Source organism: Hemicordylus capensis, chromosome 1 (genome assembly GCF_027244095.1).
Source record: "Hemicordylus capensis ecotype Gifberg chromosome 1, rHemCap1.1.pri, whole genome shotgun sequence".
Taxonomy (NCBI): domain Eukaryota; kingdom Metazoa; phylum Chordata; class Lepidosauria; order Squamata; family Cordylidae; genus Hemicordylus; species Hemicordylus capensis.
Window position 1 is genome coordinate 70,551,451 of NC_069657.1, and position 13,864 is coordinate 70,565,314.

The 13,864-nt window shown below is 43.8% G+C and overlaps 2 protein-coding genes across 2 annotated transcripts in view; one reads left to right on the forward strand and one right to left on the reverse strand.

Annotated features, from left to right (window-relative positions):
• The window catches only part of DNAJC17 (DnaJ heat shock protein family (Hsp40) member C17), a 36,986-nt gene that overhangs the window by 3,077 nt on the left and 20,045 nt on the right, over positions 1 to 13,864 (reverse strand). The gene's annotated exons all lie outside the window — the stretch shown is intronic.
• On the forward strand, positions 5,602 to 9,207 carry C1H15orf62 (chromosome 1 C15orf62 homolog). Its single transcript, XM_053271453.1, has 2 exons — positions 5,602 to 6,163; positions 7,876 to 9,207. Exon 2 carries the CDS (start codon positions 7,980 to 7,982, stop codon positions 8,523 to 8,525), a length of 546 nt encoding a protein of 181 aa, XP_053127428.1. The 5' UTR covers positions 5,602 to 6,163; positions 7,876 to 7,979; the 3' UTR covers positions 8,526 to 9,207.

The following is a 13,864-nucleotide window of genomic DNA, read 5'->3' on the forward strand; positions in this document are numbered from 1 at the left end:
TTCTGTCTCTCACAGCTACAATAAACCTACCATTCCAATTATAGCCTGGTCATTTCTGTGTCAGAGGGCGAACGGACAAAATCAGCAGGGGATCAAATACTTATTTCCCTCACTGTAGATGCTGATGGGGTCTGAGCTGTCAGTGACTGACCAGGAGAGAGATCCTGGGATTGTGGTGGACAGCTCAGTGAAAGTGTCAACACAATGTGTAGCAGCTCTGAAAAAGGCCAATTCCATGCTTGGAATTATTAGGAAGGGGTCTGAAAATTCAGCTGCTGCTATCATAATGCCTTTTTACAAATTTATGGTGTGGCCAAATTTGGAGTGCTGTGTACAGTTCTGATCACCATACCTCAAAAAGGACATAGAACTGGAGAAGGTGCAGAAGAGGGAAACCAAGTTGATCAGGGGCCTGGAGCACCTTTCTTATGAGGCAAGGTTACACCACCTGGGGCTTTTTAGTTTAGAAAAAAGACAACTGCGGGGAGATATGATAGAGGTCTATAAAATTATGCATGGTGTGGAAAGAGAGATATTTTTCTCCTTCTTGCATAACACTAGAACCAGGGGTCAATCCTATGAAACTAATTGCCTAGAATCGACAGAAGCAAGTATTTTTTCACACAACGCATAATTAACCTTGAAATTGAATAATGAATGAATGAATGAACCTATGAAATTCTCTGCCACAAGATATGGTGACAGCCAACAGCCTGGAGGGCTTTAAGAGGGGTTTAGATAAATTCATGGAGGGCAGGTCTATCAATGGCTACTAGTCTGAGGACTACAGACCACATCCAGCCTCAGAGACAAAATGCCTTTAAATACTAGTTGCTGGGGAGCATCCGCAGGAGAGAGGGCATGCCCTCAGCTCTTGCCTGAGGGCTTCCCAGAGGCATATTGTGGGCTACTGTGTGAAACAGGATGCTGGACTAATGGGCCTTGGGCCTGATCCAGCAGGGTTGTTCTTATTGTCCTCTCTCCCCACACCCTTGCCCCTGCTTTCTCTGGGCTTCTAGAGCTCATCTTCTCTGGCTAGTGTCTTGCTGGTATATGAATAGCCAATGTCAGGCCTGATAGCAGACCTATCCCTTAACTACTCTTCTGGAACCATCTGGGCTTCGTGGCAGGAGAGAAAGTGTTTTCAATCACCTAGGCAAAAAAGCCATGCCTCCCTGCCATCATGCTTGGCCTTGGCTAGCCTGGGCTTTGGCTCTACCACTGAGGTAGATGGGATGATGTTGGGTCATTTAGCTGCAGATGCAGCTTTGCAAAGTATACCATTGGACCTCTCCCCCAAATGGCACTCTTGAAGCTGGGTTGTTCTCTCATTATAGATGGAATTCCTTACTATAAGACATGGAGTAACTGTGAACATCCAAGTATCAAATGTTGTGGAGAAATAAGAGCAAATTGCCACTATCACAGAGTGTTTGGAAGTTTCCAGAAGCATCTGTTTGGCCACTTTTGGAGATATAATGCTCCAAAAGATGGATTTTGGTCCCATTCAACCAGCCACTTCTTGTATTCTTAGAGATGTGTAGCTCTGTACTTCATGCCCTCATATCATCTGCTACATTGCTCCAAAAACAAGGAAGTCATATGTCATGTACACATGTCATGCCTTAAAAATGCTTTAACATCTGATTAATCAGCAATGTATGCACAAAGAGCCTATTCTTACTCTGCTCTGTCATTTGGAAAACTCCATACCGAACAAAAAACTAAAGTTGTTATATTAGCGCTAGAGAGTCAATCATCTCATGTGGGTTCATGAGTCAAATACCATGAAGCTTAATTACAGAATCCTTATAACAGAGATAACTAAATGAAGGATCATTGGTTTTAGTTGTTTTATACTAAATATTAGGCAAATCTTGATCCAGAGAACTCCTTAAAATGAAAGTCAAATTTCCAAAAATACAAATATAGCTTCAGGGATCTGTCTTGTTCTTTTTTTGGAGTCCAAGTATTAAACTAACATCCCAGGACCCTGTTCCAGCTGATTTTTTGCACTAGGAGCTTTGTAGAGGTGTACAGAACGTTTTGGGGTCAGAACGTTCTGCCTCGAAATGGGCCCTTTTGAGGATTCCAAGCTTAGAACAGAACACCCTTTAAAAGGAGGGCCTGTTCTGAGCTAGTAACAAAATGACCCATTCCAAAGCGGAATGGTCCAACCTGTTCCAAGGGTGTTCTTCTGGCTGCCGCGCATGCATAGAATCCAAAACGGCGTTTTGGAATCCAAAACGGCGTTTGGAAGGGGTCGATGGAATGGTGTCATTCCATCTGAACAACCAGCTCGACTAGTTGTTCTGATGGAATGGTCGATGCATTTGCATTCCATTCCAAACTCAGAACACAAAATGTTTTTCATACACACTCCTAATGCTTTGCACATGCTATACAAAAGTAATGCATGCTATACAAAAGTAACTCTAATTTATTATGCCTTGGTATGATGGGGGTTGTAGTTCAACAAGAGCCAGAGAGCCAAGGCTGCCTATCCTTGTTCTAAAACAGTGGACAATATTTTGACTCTAAGGCAATTTTTATCTATCTATCAAATTTATACTCCGCCCACTACTGGGCAGCTAACAACAATTAAAACACATATAAAAGTTAAAACTGTTCAACATATAAGCAACACATATAAGCAACACATATACAATAATTTAAAAACCATAAAATTAAACAAACAGCATTTTTTATAAAACCTGAGAAAACTTGGGTAAAAAAAATGGGTTTTCAAATGTTTTTTTTTAAATTGCCAGAGATGGGGAGGATTGTAACTCACCAGGGAGCGCATTCCACAATCTTGGGGCAGCAACCAAGAAGGCGCGTCTCTGTGTGACCACCAAACGAGTTGGCGGTAACTGGAGACGAACCTCCTCAGATGACCTTAATGGGCGGTGGGGTTCGTAGTGAAGAAGACGCTCTCTTAAATACCCAGGACCTAAGCCGTTTAGGGCTTTTAAAGTTATAACTAGCACTTTGTATTTCACCCGGAAACCTATTGGCAGCCAGTGTAACTCCATCAGCAATAGAGTAATGTGGTCTCTCCGAGATGACCCAGAGACCAACCTGGCGGCCGCATTCTGAACCAACTGAAGTTTCTGGACTACATACAAAGGCAGCCCCACGTAGAGTGCATTACAGAAGTCAAGTCTGGAGGTTACCAACAGATGTACCACTGTTTCGAGGTCATTGATCTTGAGAAACGGGCACAGCTGGCGTATCAGCCGAAGCTGATAGAAAGCACCCCTGGCCACCGCCTCAACCTGAGAAACCAAGGAGAGGTGTGGATCCAGGAGTACTCCCAGACTGCAGACCTGTTCCTTTTGGGGAAGTGTGACCCCATACAGAACAGGTAGATCACAATCGTCCCTGGAGTTCTGACCCTGCACAATAAGTACCTCTGTCTTATCTGGATTCAGCTTCAGTTTATTCTCCCTCATCCAGCCCATTACTGCTTCCAGTAATTTAAGGAGGCATTTAAGGAGGATATGCCATCTCCTGAAGAAGTTGACACGGAGAAGTAGCTCTGGGTATCATCAGCATACTGATAACACCCAGCTCCAAATCCCCTGATGATCTCTCCCAGTGGTTTCATGTAGATGTTAAAAAGCATTGGAGAGAGTATGGAGCCTTGAGGGACACCATGCTTAAGCTCAGATTTAGAAGAGCAACAATCTCCAATTGACACCATCTGGAACCTGTCCAACAGGTAGGAGCAGAACCACTGTAAAACAGTGTCTCCCACCCCCAACACCCTCAGACATTCCAGAAGGATACTATGATCAATAGTACTGAAGGCAGTCTCCACCCCATAGCCCACTCGAAATGGTATAATGTACCGCATTAGTACTGTCCATTATATCAGAGAAAGAGGAAGTATATTTATTACATTTTTAACCCACCCTCAGGGCAGTGTATGCACCCCTCTCCAGCAGTGTTCCCTCTAACAGGGATTCCCAGATGTTGTTGGCTACAACTCCCAGAATCCCCAGCTGCAATAGCTTTTGCTTGGGTATTATGGGAGTTGTAGTCAACAACATCTGGGAATCCCTGTTAGAGGGAACACTGCTCTCCACGCATTTTAACCTCATAAGAATTCAGTGAGGTAGATTAGGTTGAGAGAGAGTGTCTGGCCCCACATCACCCAACAGGCTTCATGGCTGAGAGGGGATTTGAAGCTGGGTCTCCCTAGTTTAAGGCCAACACTGTATTCACTACATAGGGACATAGGATGCTGCCATATACTGAGTCAGACCATTGGTCTATCTAGCCCAGTATTGTCTTCACAGACTGGCAGTGGCTTCTCCAAGGTTGCAGGCAGGAACCTCTCTCAACCTTATCTTGGAGAAGCCAGGGAGGGAACTTGAAACCTTTTGCTCTTCCCAGAGCAGCGGCTCCATCCCCTGAGGGGAATATCTTACAGTGCTCACACTTCTAGTCTCCCATTCATATGCAACCAGGGCAGACCCTGCTTAGCAAAGGGGACAAGTCATGCTTGCTACCTCAAGACCAGCTCTCATCATGAAGATATTTAGAACTGATGGAACAAAATGTTTCTTTGCATAAGTTCATCTGGAACCTCAGGACAGGAGAAGTAATTAGGGTTCACCTTGCCTGCTGGTGTTCAACAATTTAATTTATGACTTCTTTCAATAAATGTCTCTGATAAGGAAAAAAAGAGGCTTCAAGGATAATCACTTAAGCATAAGAAAGTAGGCAAGTGAGGTTCTTCCAAGCAAAAAATAAGATTGATTCTTAAAATATGGTGATGCCCAGAGTTACAATAATTTTCAAAGTAGCAATCAGTCACTGTCACTGAATCCAAGTTTCTCCAGCCTGTAGATGCCTTGAAGAAAGGAGGCGAGTTAAAGCTCAACCATCAATTCAGCCACATTTAAGCAAAAACATTCAGCACAAACTTGGTCAAATGATGGCTCTTTAGACTTCTTAGGCCATCAACTTTACTAGTCAGTTGCTGCATCTGAGTCACAACTGATAATAATAACAATAACAATAACAATAGAGGGAAAAAGAGAGCCAGAGTGGTACAGTGGTTAGAGTGCTGAGAGTGCTGGACTAGGACCAGGGAGACCCGAGTTCAAATCCCCATCCAGCCATGATACTAGCTGGGTGACTCTGGGCCAGTCACTTCTCTCTCAGCCTAACCTACTTCACAGGGTTGTTATGAGGAGAAACTTCAGTATGTAGTACACTGCTCTGGCCTCCTTGGAGGAAGAGCGGGATATAAATGTAATAAATAAATAAATAAATAATACAGGCTGTTCCGCGATGTTATTATAGATATCGTCACGGAACAGCCTATATTCTGCAACGATATCTATAATAATAACAGCAACAAGATAGATAATAAAATCCAGCCATCCCAGGTCCTTGGGAAGGACTCGATGTCTGGATAAAATAAACCAGTCAATAACACCTGTCTGACTGTGTAAACAACAACAACAACAATAATAAAATAATATAATGAACTTTGTTAGCCACCCCTTAATAAGTTGCTCTCTGCTAGAATTTTTTCTCTTGATTACTAACATTTCTTATTCCAAAATGATGGAATAAATAAATTTTCCATTTCTAACTGTAAATAAAAGTATATGAGCTCCCTTAAAGTTGGAGTTTGGCAGAAAGAACGAAACCTTACTGGGCACTATTATACTTCTCTGTGATCCCCTTCGCCCAGCAGCCATTCTGAAGAATGAAAGTGGTATAATAGTCTCATCTTGTCCTGGATTCTCCTGAGGCATGATATGTGGGCTGGTGCTTCCCAGCTCTACACACCTACTTCCTGCAATCTCTGCAATTAACTAATAGTGTAAATCCCAATTTCTGACATGACTGAGTCAGCAAGGGCTTGGCACAGAACACACACACAAAGGAATTGCCGCCTGCAAAGCAAATGAGTGGCTGAGAAGAGAGAAATGAAGAACACAGAACAACACTGAAGGAAGGTGTTCAAGAGGAGGGTTCAAATGATATAGCAGACTTCTAGCTTTTGTTCCAAAATATATGGCAGACTTCTAAGCATCCTTTCAACCTGTGAACCTTCTGATATAGGCATGCTGTGCACTGTGATGGCTGTGCTTCCTTTACACTTCCCCTCTTGACTGTCTCCCTGCTGTTCCATCTTACAGTAAGTAGCAACGCCAAATTTCAAGACCTTACACTAAGTTCCAGTACTGTCTCATGTATAATGCTTTCAGAGTGTCTTTTTGCTAATTGTTCAAGGAGGCTAGTAGTGGGTGGTGGTGGCTGATATTGATATTGAGGCTAGTAGTGGGTGGTGGTGGCTGATATTGATATTGATATTGATATTTTACTGTGAAATAGTGAACCTTTCAATACGTAGATGCTGTTTTGGGCTCTGGCATCTGGGCATATTGATTCACATGATGACATGCCAATACTGATCTTCAACTAACTTTGGTTTGGCAACCCACACTGGAAGTCAGGCCACATAATTCCTTTCTGGGGTAAAGATTGTTACACCTGTAAAGTGGTTCAAAAGCCTGAGAAGGAATGGACAACTGAGATAGCAGAAGGCTATAAATTCACCAGTCCAACTATATTCATACCCCACCATTCTTCTATCATGAAACGTAAGTCAGCTTACATGGGATTCCCAGGCAGTCACTCATTCAGGCATTGATCAAATCTAGATCTGCTTAGCTTCAGCAAAGTGACGGTTCCCTGTACATACCTTTGAATGATCACACACTGCTTACAATTAGATGGACAAGACATGTAGGCAGAGAGTTCAAGGACTGATAGTTGAGTAGTGCAGGGGTTCTCAAACGTGGGTCCCCAGATGTTGTTGCGTTATAACTCCCACCCATCACCAGCCACAAGGACCAAAAGTGAGAACTGGGTGCCCAGATGTTGTTTGGCTATGACTCCCACCATTCCTGCCTTTGGTCCTTGTGGCTCGGGATGGTGGGAGTTGTAATCCAACAACTTCTGGGGACCGAAGTCTGAGAACCCCTGGAGCGGTGCTATTTGTAGAAATGGGTAAGACAAGTAAGGAGGCAGTGGATATGCAGGTCAGGTGAAGCAGGGACAGGAAAGGCAAGATTTCACCAAATTTGGTCTTAATGAGGGATTTTAAAGAAAGGAAGTGAATGGCCTGATAAATAAAGAGTAAAGCTGTTCCAGGCAACAAGAAAGAAAAATAAGACATAATGTATGTACGAGCTAGACATATGCTTGTACAGAAAGTTATGTAGAAGAAGTGGAAGAACAGGTAAATGGGCACTATAGAGAAGGATATTTACAAGCGAACAGGACAGGGTACATGTCTTTTTAGGGGACCAATAGACAGAAAGATGGTTTGAGGCAGGGGGGTTGGTGGGAAGGGGGAGGCCTAAGAGTACCATGGTTGTCGTCACTGCAAGTAAAATTAAAACCTTTGCTTGACTGGGCTGAATGGAAGCCACATAAAGCACTAGGGGAATAAGAAAGGAAAAGCCCCATTCCATGTACAGCAACAGCACATTCTGCCACAGACTTAGAGTATACCAGTTGCTTTAAACATCACAATTCATGCTCTAACAGTTATGATTGTCAATTTTCTAGTCTTGAAAATTCACAAGACTAGAAGTGCCTTTCGTATGTCCTCCTCACATTTAGGCTTTGGGAGCAAGCATTGCAGATATCCAGCGTTCATTCTGAAAGCTTGGAAGCTGGAACAGTTTGACAATTCTAGCCACACTTCCTTGGCTAGGAAGATTGCCTTTAGACCATACTGAAGCACCCCTTCTCTATGGGCTTTATTAAATGCAGGTGAATGCTAAGAGCAAGGGCAGTTTTTTTTGGAAGCCAGCTTGTTTGTTTTTTCTTCTGCTTTAGGAACCAGAAGAAGGGAGGTGCCTCTGACAAAGCCTGCAATCAAGACCTGTGGTCTCCTGCATCGTGCAGTTGGCATCCACCAGCTTTTGACAGCCTCCCTCACCATGGACACTTGGCGGAGAGGATCTATCAGGTCCTCAGGTTTCTTCAAGCGGCTCTCATTCAGGAGGCATAAGAAGGCTAGCAACCAAGTCATTATCTTGAATCATGACAGCCAAACTCTAGACTCCAGTGGACAATACAACAAGAGGGGGCTCCCACGAGACCTGAAAGGAAAGTCAGACTACCTGTCATGTCAGAGTGAGCAAAACCTAGCCACCAAGCCACAGCCGCCTCCCAAACCACCTCGGCTGTATTTGGACAGTGCCAGCTGCCCCAATATAATAGACCACACAGGTTCTTCGTCTACAGACCTCTCTTTTCCAAGCACGTCACACCATTCCCATAAGGCCACACAAACTCAGCCAGAACTTTTTTGCAAAAACCAAGGCATGGACTGGTGCCCCTCTGAAATCACCTACCAGCATGGTAAGCCTGATCCATCAGACCCCTTCTTTTCCTTCAGCCTGGACTTTGGGCCTTCTCTCCTTGAAGACATACTACACACACTCAGAAAACAGAATCTGTTACTTAATTACTCTTCCACTTAGCTGTTTTAGCTCAGAGGAACTTCTGGCCCTCTTTCACTCTCTGTACTCAACCCACACTATTTTGATCTCTTTTAAAGTGGACCCCACTGAGCTGCCACAGTACACTGGCCAAAGGAGATCACTGTCTGTTGGGAGCTACTAGTACTGCTTCCATTCATTTCACTTTTCAAATTTCCCCACAATATCAGGGTATCTCATTGTGATGGGAAGGCAAGACACTTGATACATTTGTATCATATCAAAAGCACTAGAATATGCATGTGTGAAAAAGCGGTGGCTGAGGCACAAGGCTCAACTCCTTAAGGAACTGGTTTGTTTGGACAGCCTCCCAGTAATCTCAGTTGGGATATTACCGAATACCTCAGTGCCAGAACTTTTGTATGGAAGATTAGTTCAGAGATAGAAGCAAGAGCTTTGAACTTTGCATAAAATGAAGCTGAGACACTGATGAATATAAAGATTACTTTCCTTTATGTCAATATGTATTTCCCCCCATTAATTCTAATTAATGGGCATATTTAAGCTATGGAACAGTCACACTACAAGGCAAATGTTTCTCTTTCCATTCTTCATAGAGGACAGAAACTGCATAACTGCTACGACAGTAAGCTATGACCGATCGATGGTAAAGAAACTGGAAAGAAAATGGGTATTTAAGTTCTTATTAAAAATATTGACTGTATTTCCTTTGCACCTCCTTTAATCTCCATTAACGAGTACTCATCTAGCAGCATAATTGGGGACACTCTGGTTACTTCAACTGTGGGAGTGCATGCACAGAGGCCCTTGAAAGAAAAGCAACAGAGCCACTGCTCTGCACCACTCTCTGAAGAACACTCAGCAGGCAGAACCTAAGACTCTCCCAGAAGCAAAGCCATTTGCATGTCTCCAAACTTGTTTATGTGATCTCCAGAGCTGTTTCAGGAGTTACTCATTTAGAGTTGCTACTCTGAATCAGCCACTCTCATTTACTCAAAGGCATCTCAGTCACACTCCTCATCTCAGGTGAGTCTCAGGAGAATCTATCCTTGCATGGAATTCTGAACTCCACCCACTTCTGCATACCCAACATAATGACCATACGCAAGATAAAACTGACATTTGGCAACAGTTCCTAATTAACCATGGACTCTTGGCTTGCTTCAGCTTACGGCTGAAAAATGTAAACAAGTCAAAGCAAGACGCAAGTTCATGGTTTATGTTCTCAAGACTAATAGCTTGTGAGCACAACCTTTCAGAAATGCAGGACCTGCTATAGACTATGGCAATGTATAGCAGCATAATTACATGGCCAGTATATGAGATTATTCTTACTCTAGTGTAAGGAAATGGTGTTTTTGTACAGTCACCAGTGCTAGACTGATGTCTCTGTTGTTAGATGCAGACAGATCTAAAGATCTCTGTAGAAAGGGGTTCTACCCTCCTCTTCAGCATAAAAACTGCACTGAATATGGGGTATCCCAATCAATAAGGACCATGCCCCAGGACGTTACCTTTTAAAAATAAATGCATAGACAAAACAGGGGGTGGGGTGCGTGCTATTGTCAACACTCTTAGTGGATTCTACAAGATTTCAGAAGGAGCTCAGGTAGATCAGCAGGAATTTATGGATAAACAAAGGATTGTTTGTTTTAAGGATAAGCAAGAAGGATAAACAATAAGCCAATATGCCAGGGCAGCTGACGTAAAATTTAACTTCAGGACGCTTCCTAGTTTGTAAACACAGAAAGAACCACAGGTGTGTCCTAAAATAGGAAATAAAATATAAAATATGAGATATAAAAAGAAAAGATGTGACTTGAAAAAGACTAGGGAATCAGGGCTTGGTGAACATGAGAACAAGGAAGTCAAAATACAAGCATGCAGATTCAAGTTCTGACAACTAAAATGAGTTTTTGTAACATTTTGAGGAAGCAACGCAATCTGCATAGAAGGAATCAATGAGATCACCTCGGAAAGAATTCTACAGAAACGGAAAAGGAGGTGATGCACCATCTAGGGCATGGCATAACAACAGGAAGAGTTTTCATAGCATTAATTTTACTGGAAACCTACAGGTCATAGGCCAGGATGTAAAACATAGGATGACCCACAGTCAGCACATGACTCATGGGGGCATCTGTTCATGGCTTCGAGATATAATTTCTAGCTTTGCAATTGAGAATCTGACTGCAGTTTATGCCCTGTAGGCAGGGTTGTAAGTCTGCAGAACTGTACAAAATGATACATGGAAAAGTGTTTCATTTACATAATTTATTATTTGGGTTGTAAAATTCCGCTTTCTTGGTACAGAATTTAGGTTACAGTGCAGAATTTTACTGCCTTTTAGGTGCAAAGTTCAGTAGATACTTGTTTTTCAAAAATCCCTCAGGATTCTAACCACTCATTATTTTAGACAACCAACCTATTTCCCAGTTGTCACCTTAAGTGGTGCAGCGGGGAAATGCTTGATTAACAAGCAGAAGGTTGCCGGTTCGAATCCCCTCTGGTGTTATATCGGGCAGCAGCAATATAGGAAGATGCTGAAAGGCATTCTTCCATACTAAGCAAGATGGGGCAATGGTAAACCCCTCCTGTATTCTACCAAAGAAAACCACAGAGCTCTGTGGGCGCCAGGAGTCGAAATCGACTTGACAGAACACTTTACCTTTATTCTGCAGTTATGTGTATTTGATGCTGGCAGCCCTAGTACTTTGTGAGGCCATCTATCTTAGTTCTACCAAACTGGTGGCTTGTTGCAAATTATTCCTTCAAGAAATAGCACTGGCTTCTGTCACCATTCATCCTGAATAATCTTCTATTTATTTATTTAGCATATTTCTATACCGCCCCAAACGCAAGTTCTCTGGGTGGTTTAAAAGACAATATAATTAATTCTCCAAGATGGGCCATGTGTGGGGACATGGCAGAAAGGAGGCGATTGGCTGACGGGAGGGCGGGGGAGTGATTGGCTGACAGAGATAGAGGAGGCAATAGGCTGACAGAGGTGGAGAGAATTCTGGGGCAGCAGGGAGTTTGGCGAGCAGCTGGAAAGCCGTTTGACAGTTGGCTTGGGAGCGGCAGGGAGCTCGGAGGCTGGGGGTGGCTTCAGGAGCTGGGCAGTTGGCTCTGGGCGGCAGACGGTTGGCTGCACCATGCCGTGAAGTGGCAGGGAGCAGGGATCTCAGAGGCTGGCAGGCGAGCGGGCGACAGGCCCTGGCAGCGGCAGGAGGAAGCAAGGACTGTGAGACAGAGATAGAAAGACTGTTGTGGGGGGGAGGGGGCGAGCTAGGGCATTGCGGGGGGGGGATGCCACAGGCTCAGTGCACAGATGGGGCATTGTGGGGGCAGAGAGAGCAATCAAGGGAGTTGTGGGGGTGGAAAGAGCGAGCAAGGGAGTTGTGGGGGCGGAGAGAGCGAGCAAGGGAGTTGTGGGAGGGGGGATGCCACAGGCTCAGTGCACAGATGCTCTGTGCGGGGTCAGCTAGTATGCCCAATTTATCTTATGTAGCTGGGAGCCCACTAGAACACCAGGGTGTTAAGTTTGCGAACTTCTTTGAAATGCAACATCTGCATCCACTTCCTTTTTTCTGATCGTTCTTGCATTTGTTGTGTAATTTTTATTATCTGTTATCGTAATAACAGATGGTGCCTTGGTAGATCTACTACTCTAATACCATGAATATTTATGCACAGTTTTTCAACAAATGTTCTCAAAGCTGTTGAGAGAGAGAAAGAGAGAGAGAGAGAGGGGGAGGGAGGGAAGTGGTTTCCTGTCCCCAATATAAAAAGCAATACAAGGTAGACACCAGCAACAGCCCCTGGAGGGATTCTGGCTGGGGGATGGATAGGGACAGTTGCTCCTTGCCCAATATAAGAGAATAGTCACTTTAAAAGGTGCTTCTTTGCTCAGTTAGTGGGGGTTATTTTAAATCTTTTAAAAATATTTAAAATAAAGAAGATTTAAAGGAAAGAAACCAACATTCTGCACTGAATTACTGCTGTGTATGCTAAGGAACAAAACTTACTAATGGATGATTTAGTAATAAAAGGGCGTGCTCACTATGGAAGAGTCCAACCAATGATTTATTTAGAAAAAAGTTAGGCCACTTCTGTTACAAATACAAAATAAAAAGCCATAGCAGATTTAAAGATCACTAGACATAACTGAGCAGACAGCTGAAAGGACAATGCTTCATTAGAGCAACTCTTCCACCTCCACAGAACTACGGCCCCAGCCACAGCTTCCAGCTTTCTTTACCGCTCATCTTAGAACATACTAATCCTTTGCAACAAGCAGAGACTATGGCCTCCCAATAAGACATGTTTGTTATGGAAACAAGCCAAGACAAATCCAGTCACAAGCCAGAGATTTCACAAGAAACAGCAAGCAAAGCCAAACTTCTACTGCTAAGACACAAGAGAGAGCATCTGATTGGAGTCAGATATTAGGGATGTGCATGGAACCGGCGGGGGACGATTCGAAGGTGGTGGTGGGGATAATTTTAAGGGCGGGGAGGATGCACTTACCCCCGCCACATTTCCCCCACCGGTGCTCACTTAATAACTGATCCAGTGGGGCGGCAGCATACCTCCCAGCTGCCCTGTCCTCTCCTCGGACTGGACTCGTAAATGAGCAATGCCCCCCAAAACTCCAAATTCCACCAATTTTCCATGAAAAAATGTGGGGAGGACATTTTTTTAAAAAAACTAAGAGCCGCAAAATGGCTTCTTTGAGCAGAATGGTGTCCAAAAATGGCCTGGGAGGTGAATGTTAACCCTTTTAAAAACTGCATATAAGGAGGTTGGGTCTCCATTGCTCAACTGCGAATACACGGAAATGCAGTTGCCAGGACAGCGGATAATGCGGGCCACCTGTCATAGCAGGTCCCTGCTGCACTCCAGGCAAGACTATCTGTGACTGTAAACATTCAGCCTTGTGTAGTCAGACAGGAAGCCACCCTTTGTGGAGAGCTGAAAATGCACTGGAGGTGGAACCACTCAGGCCCAAACAAAACCTCAGGAAGACTGAGAGGTAGTTTATCAGGAACTGCCACTTGAAATTAAGCACTAAGCAGCCTGCTAGCAAAACAAAAGAACAAGCAAATAACAGCCTCTCCTGAGCAGCTGCCAAAATACCTCCTCATTAAGAACACAACTGCTACTTTCTCACCTACACACTGCTGGAAGAGGAATCCAAGCCATGTGCACTGAAGAAGAGGGGAAAAAAGAGGATGGACAGACTGTGGCCATGACTTCTCTATTTATTTTTTAAAATCCTGAATGGACAGTAGAGGCCATGAACAAAAACGTGGAGAGCTCTATGCGGAAGGAAAGTACGTCCCACACAGTCACAAGAA

Coding starts and splice junctions, on each gene's coding strand:
- C1H15orf62 (XM_053271453.1), top strand. CDS start 7,980: ATGGACACTTGGCGGAGAGGATCTATCAGGTCCTCAGGTTTCTTCAAG.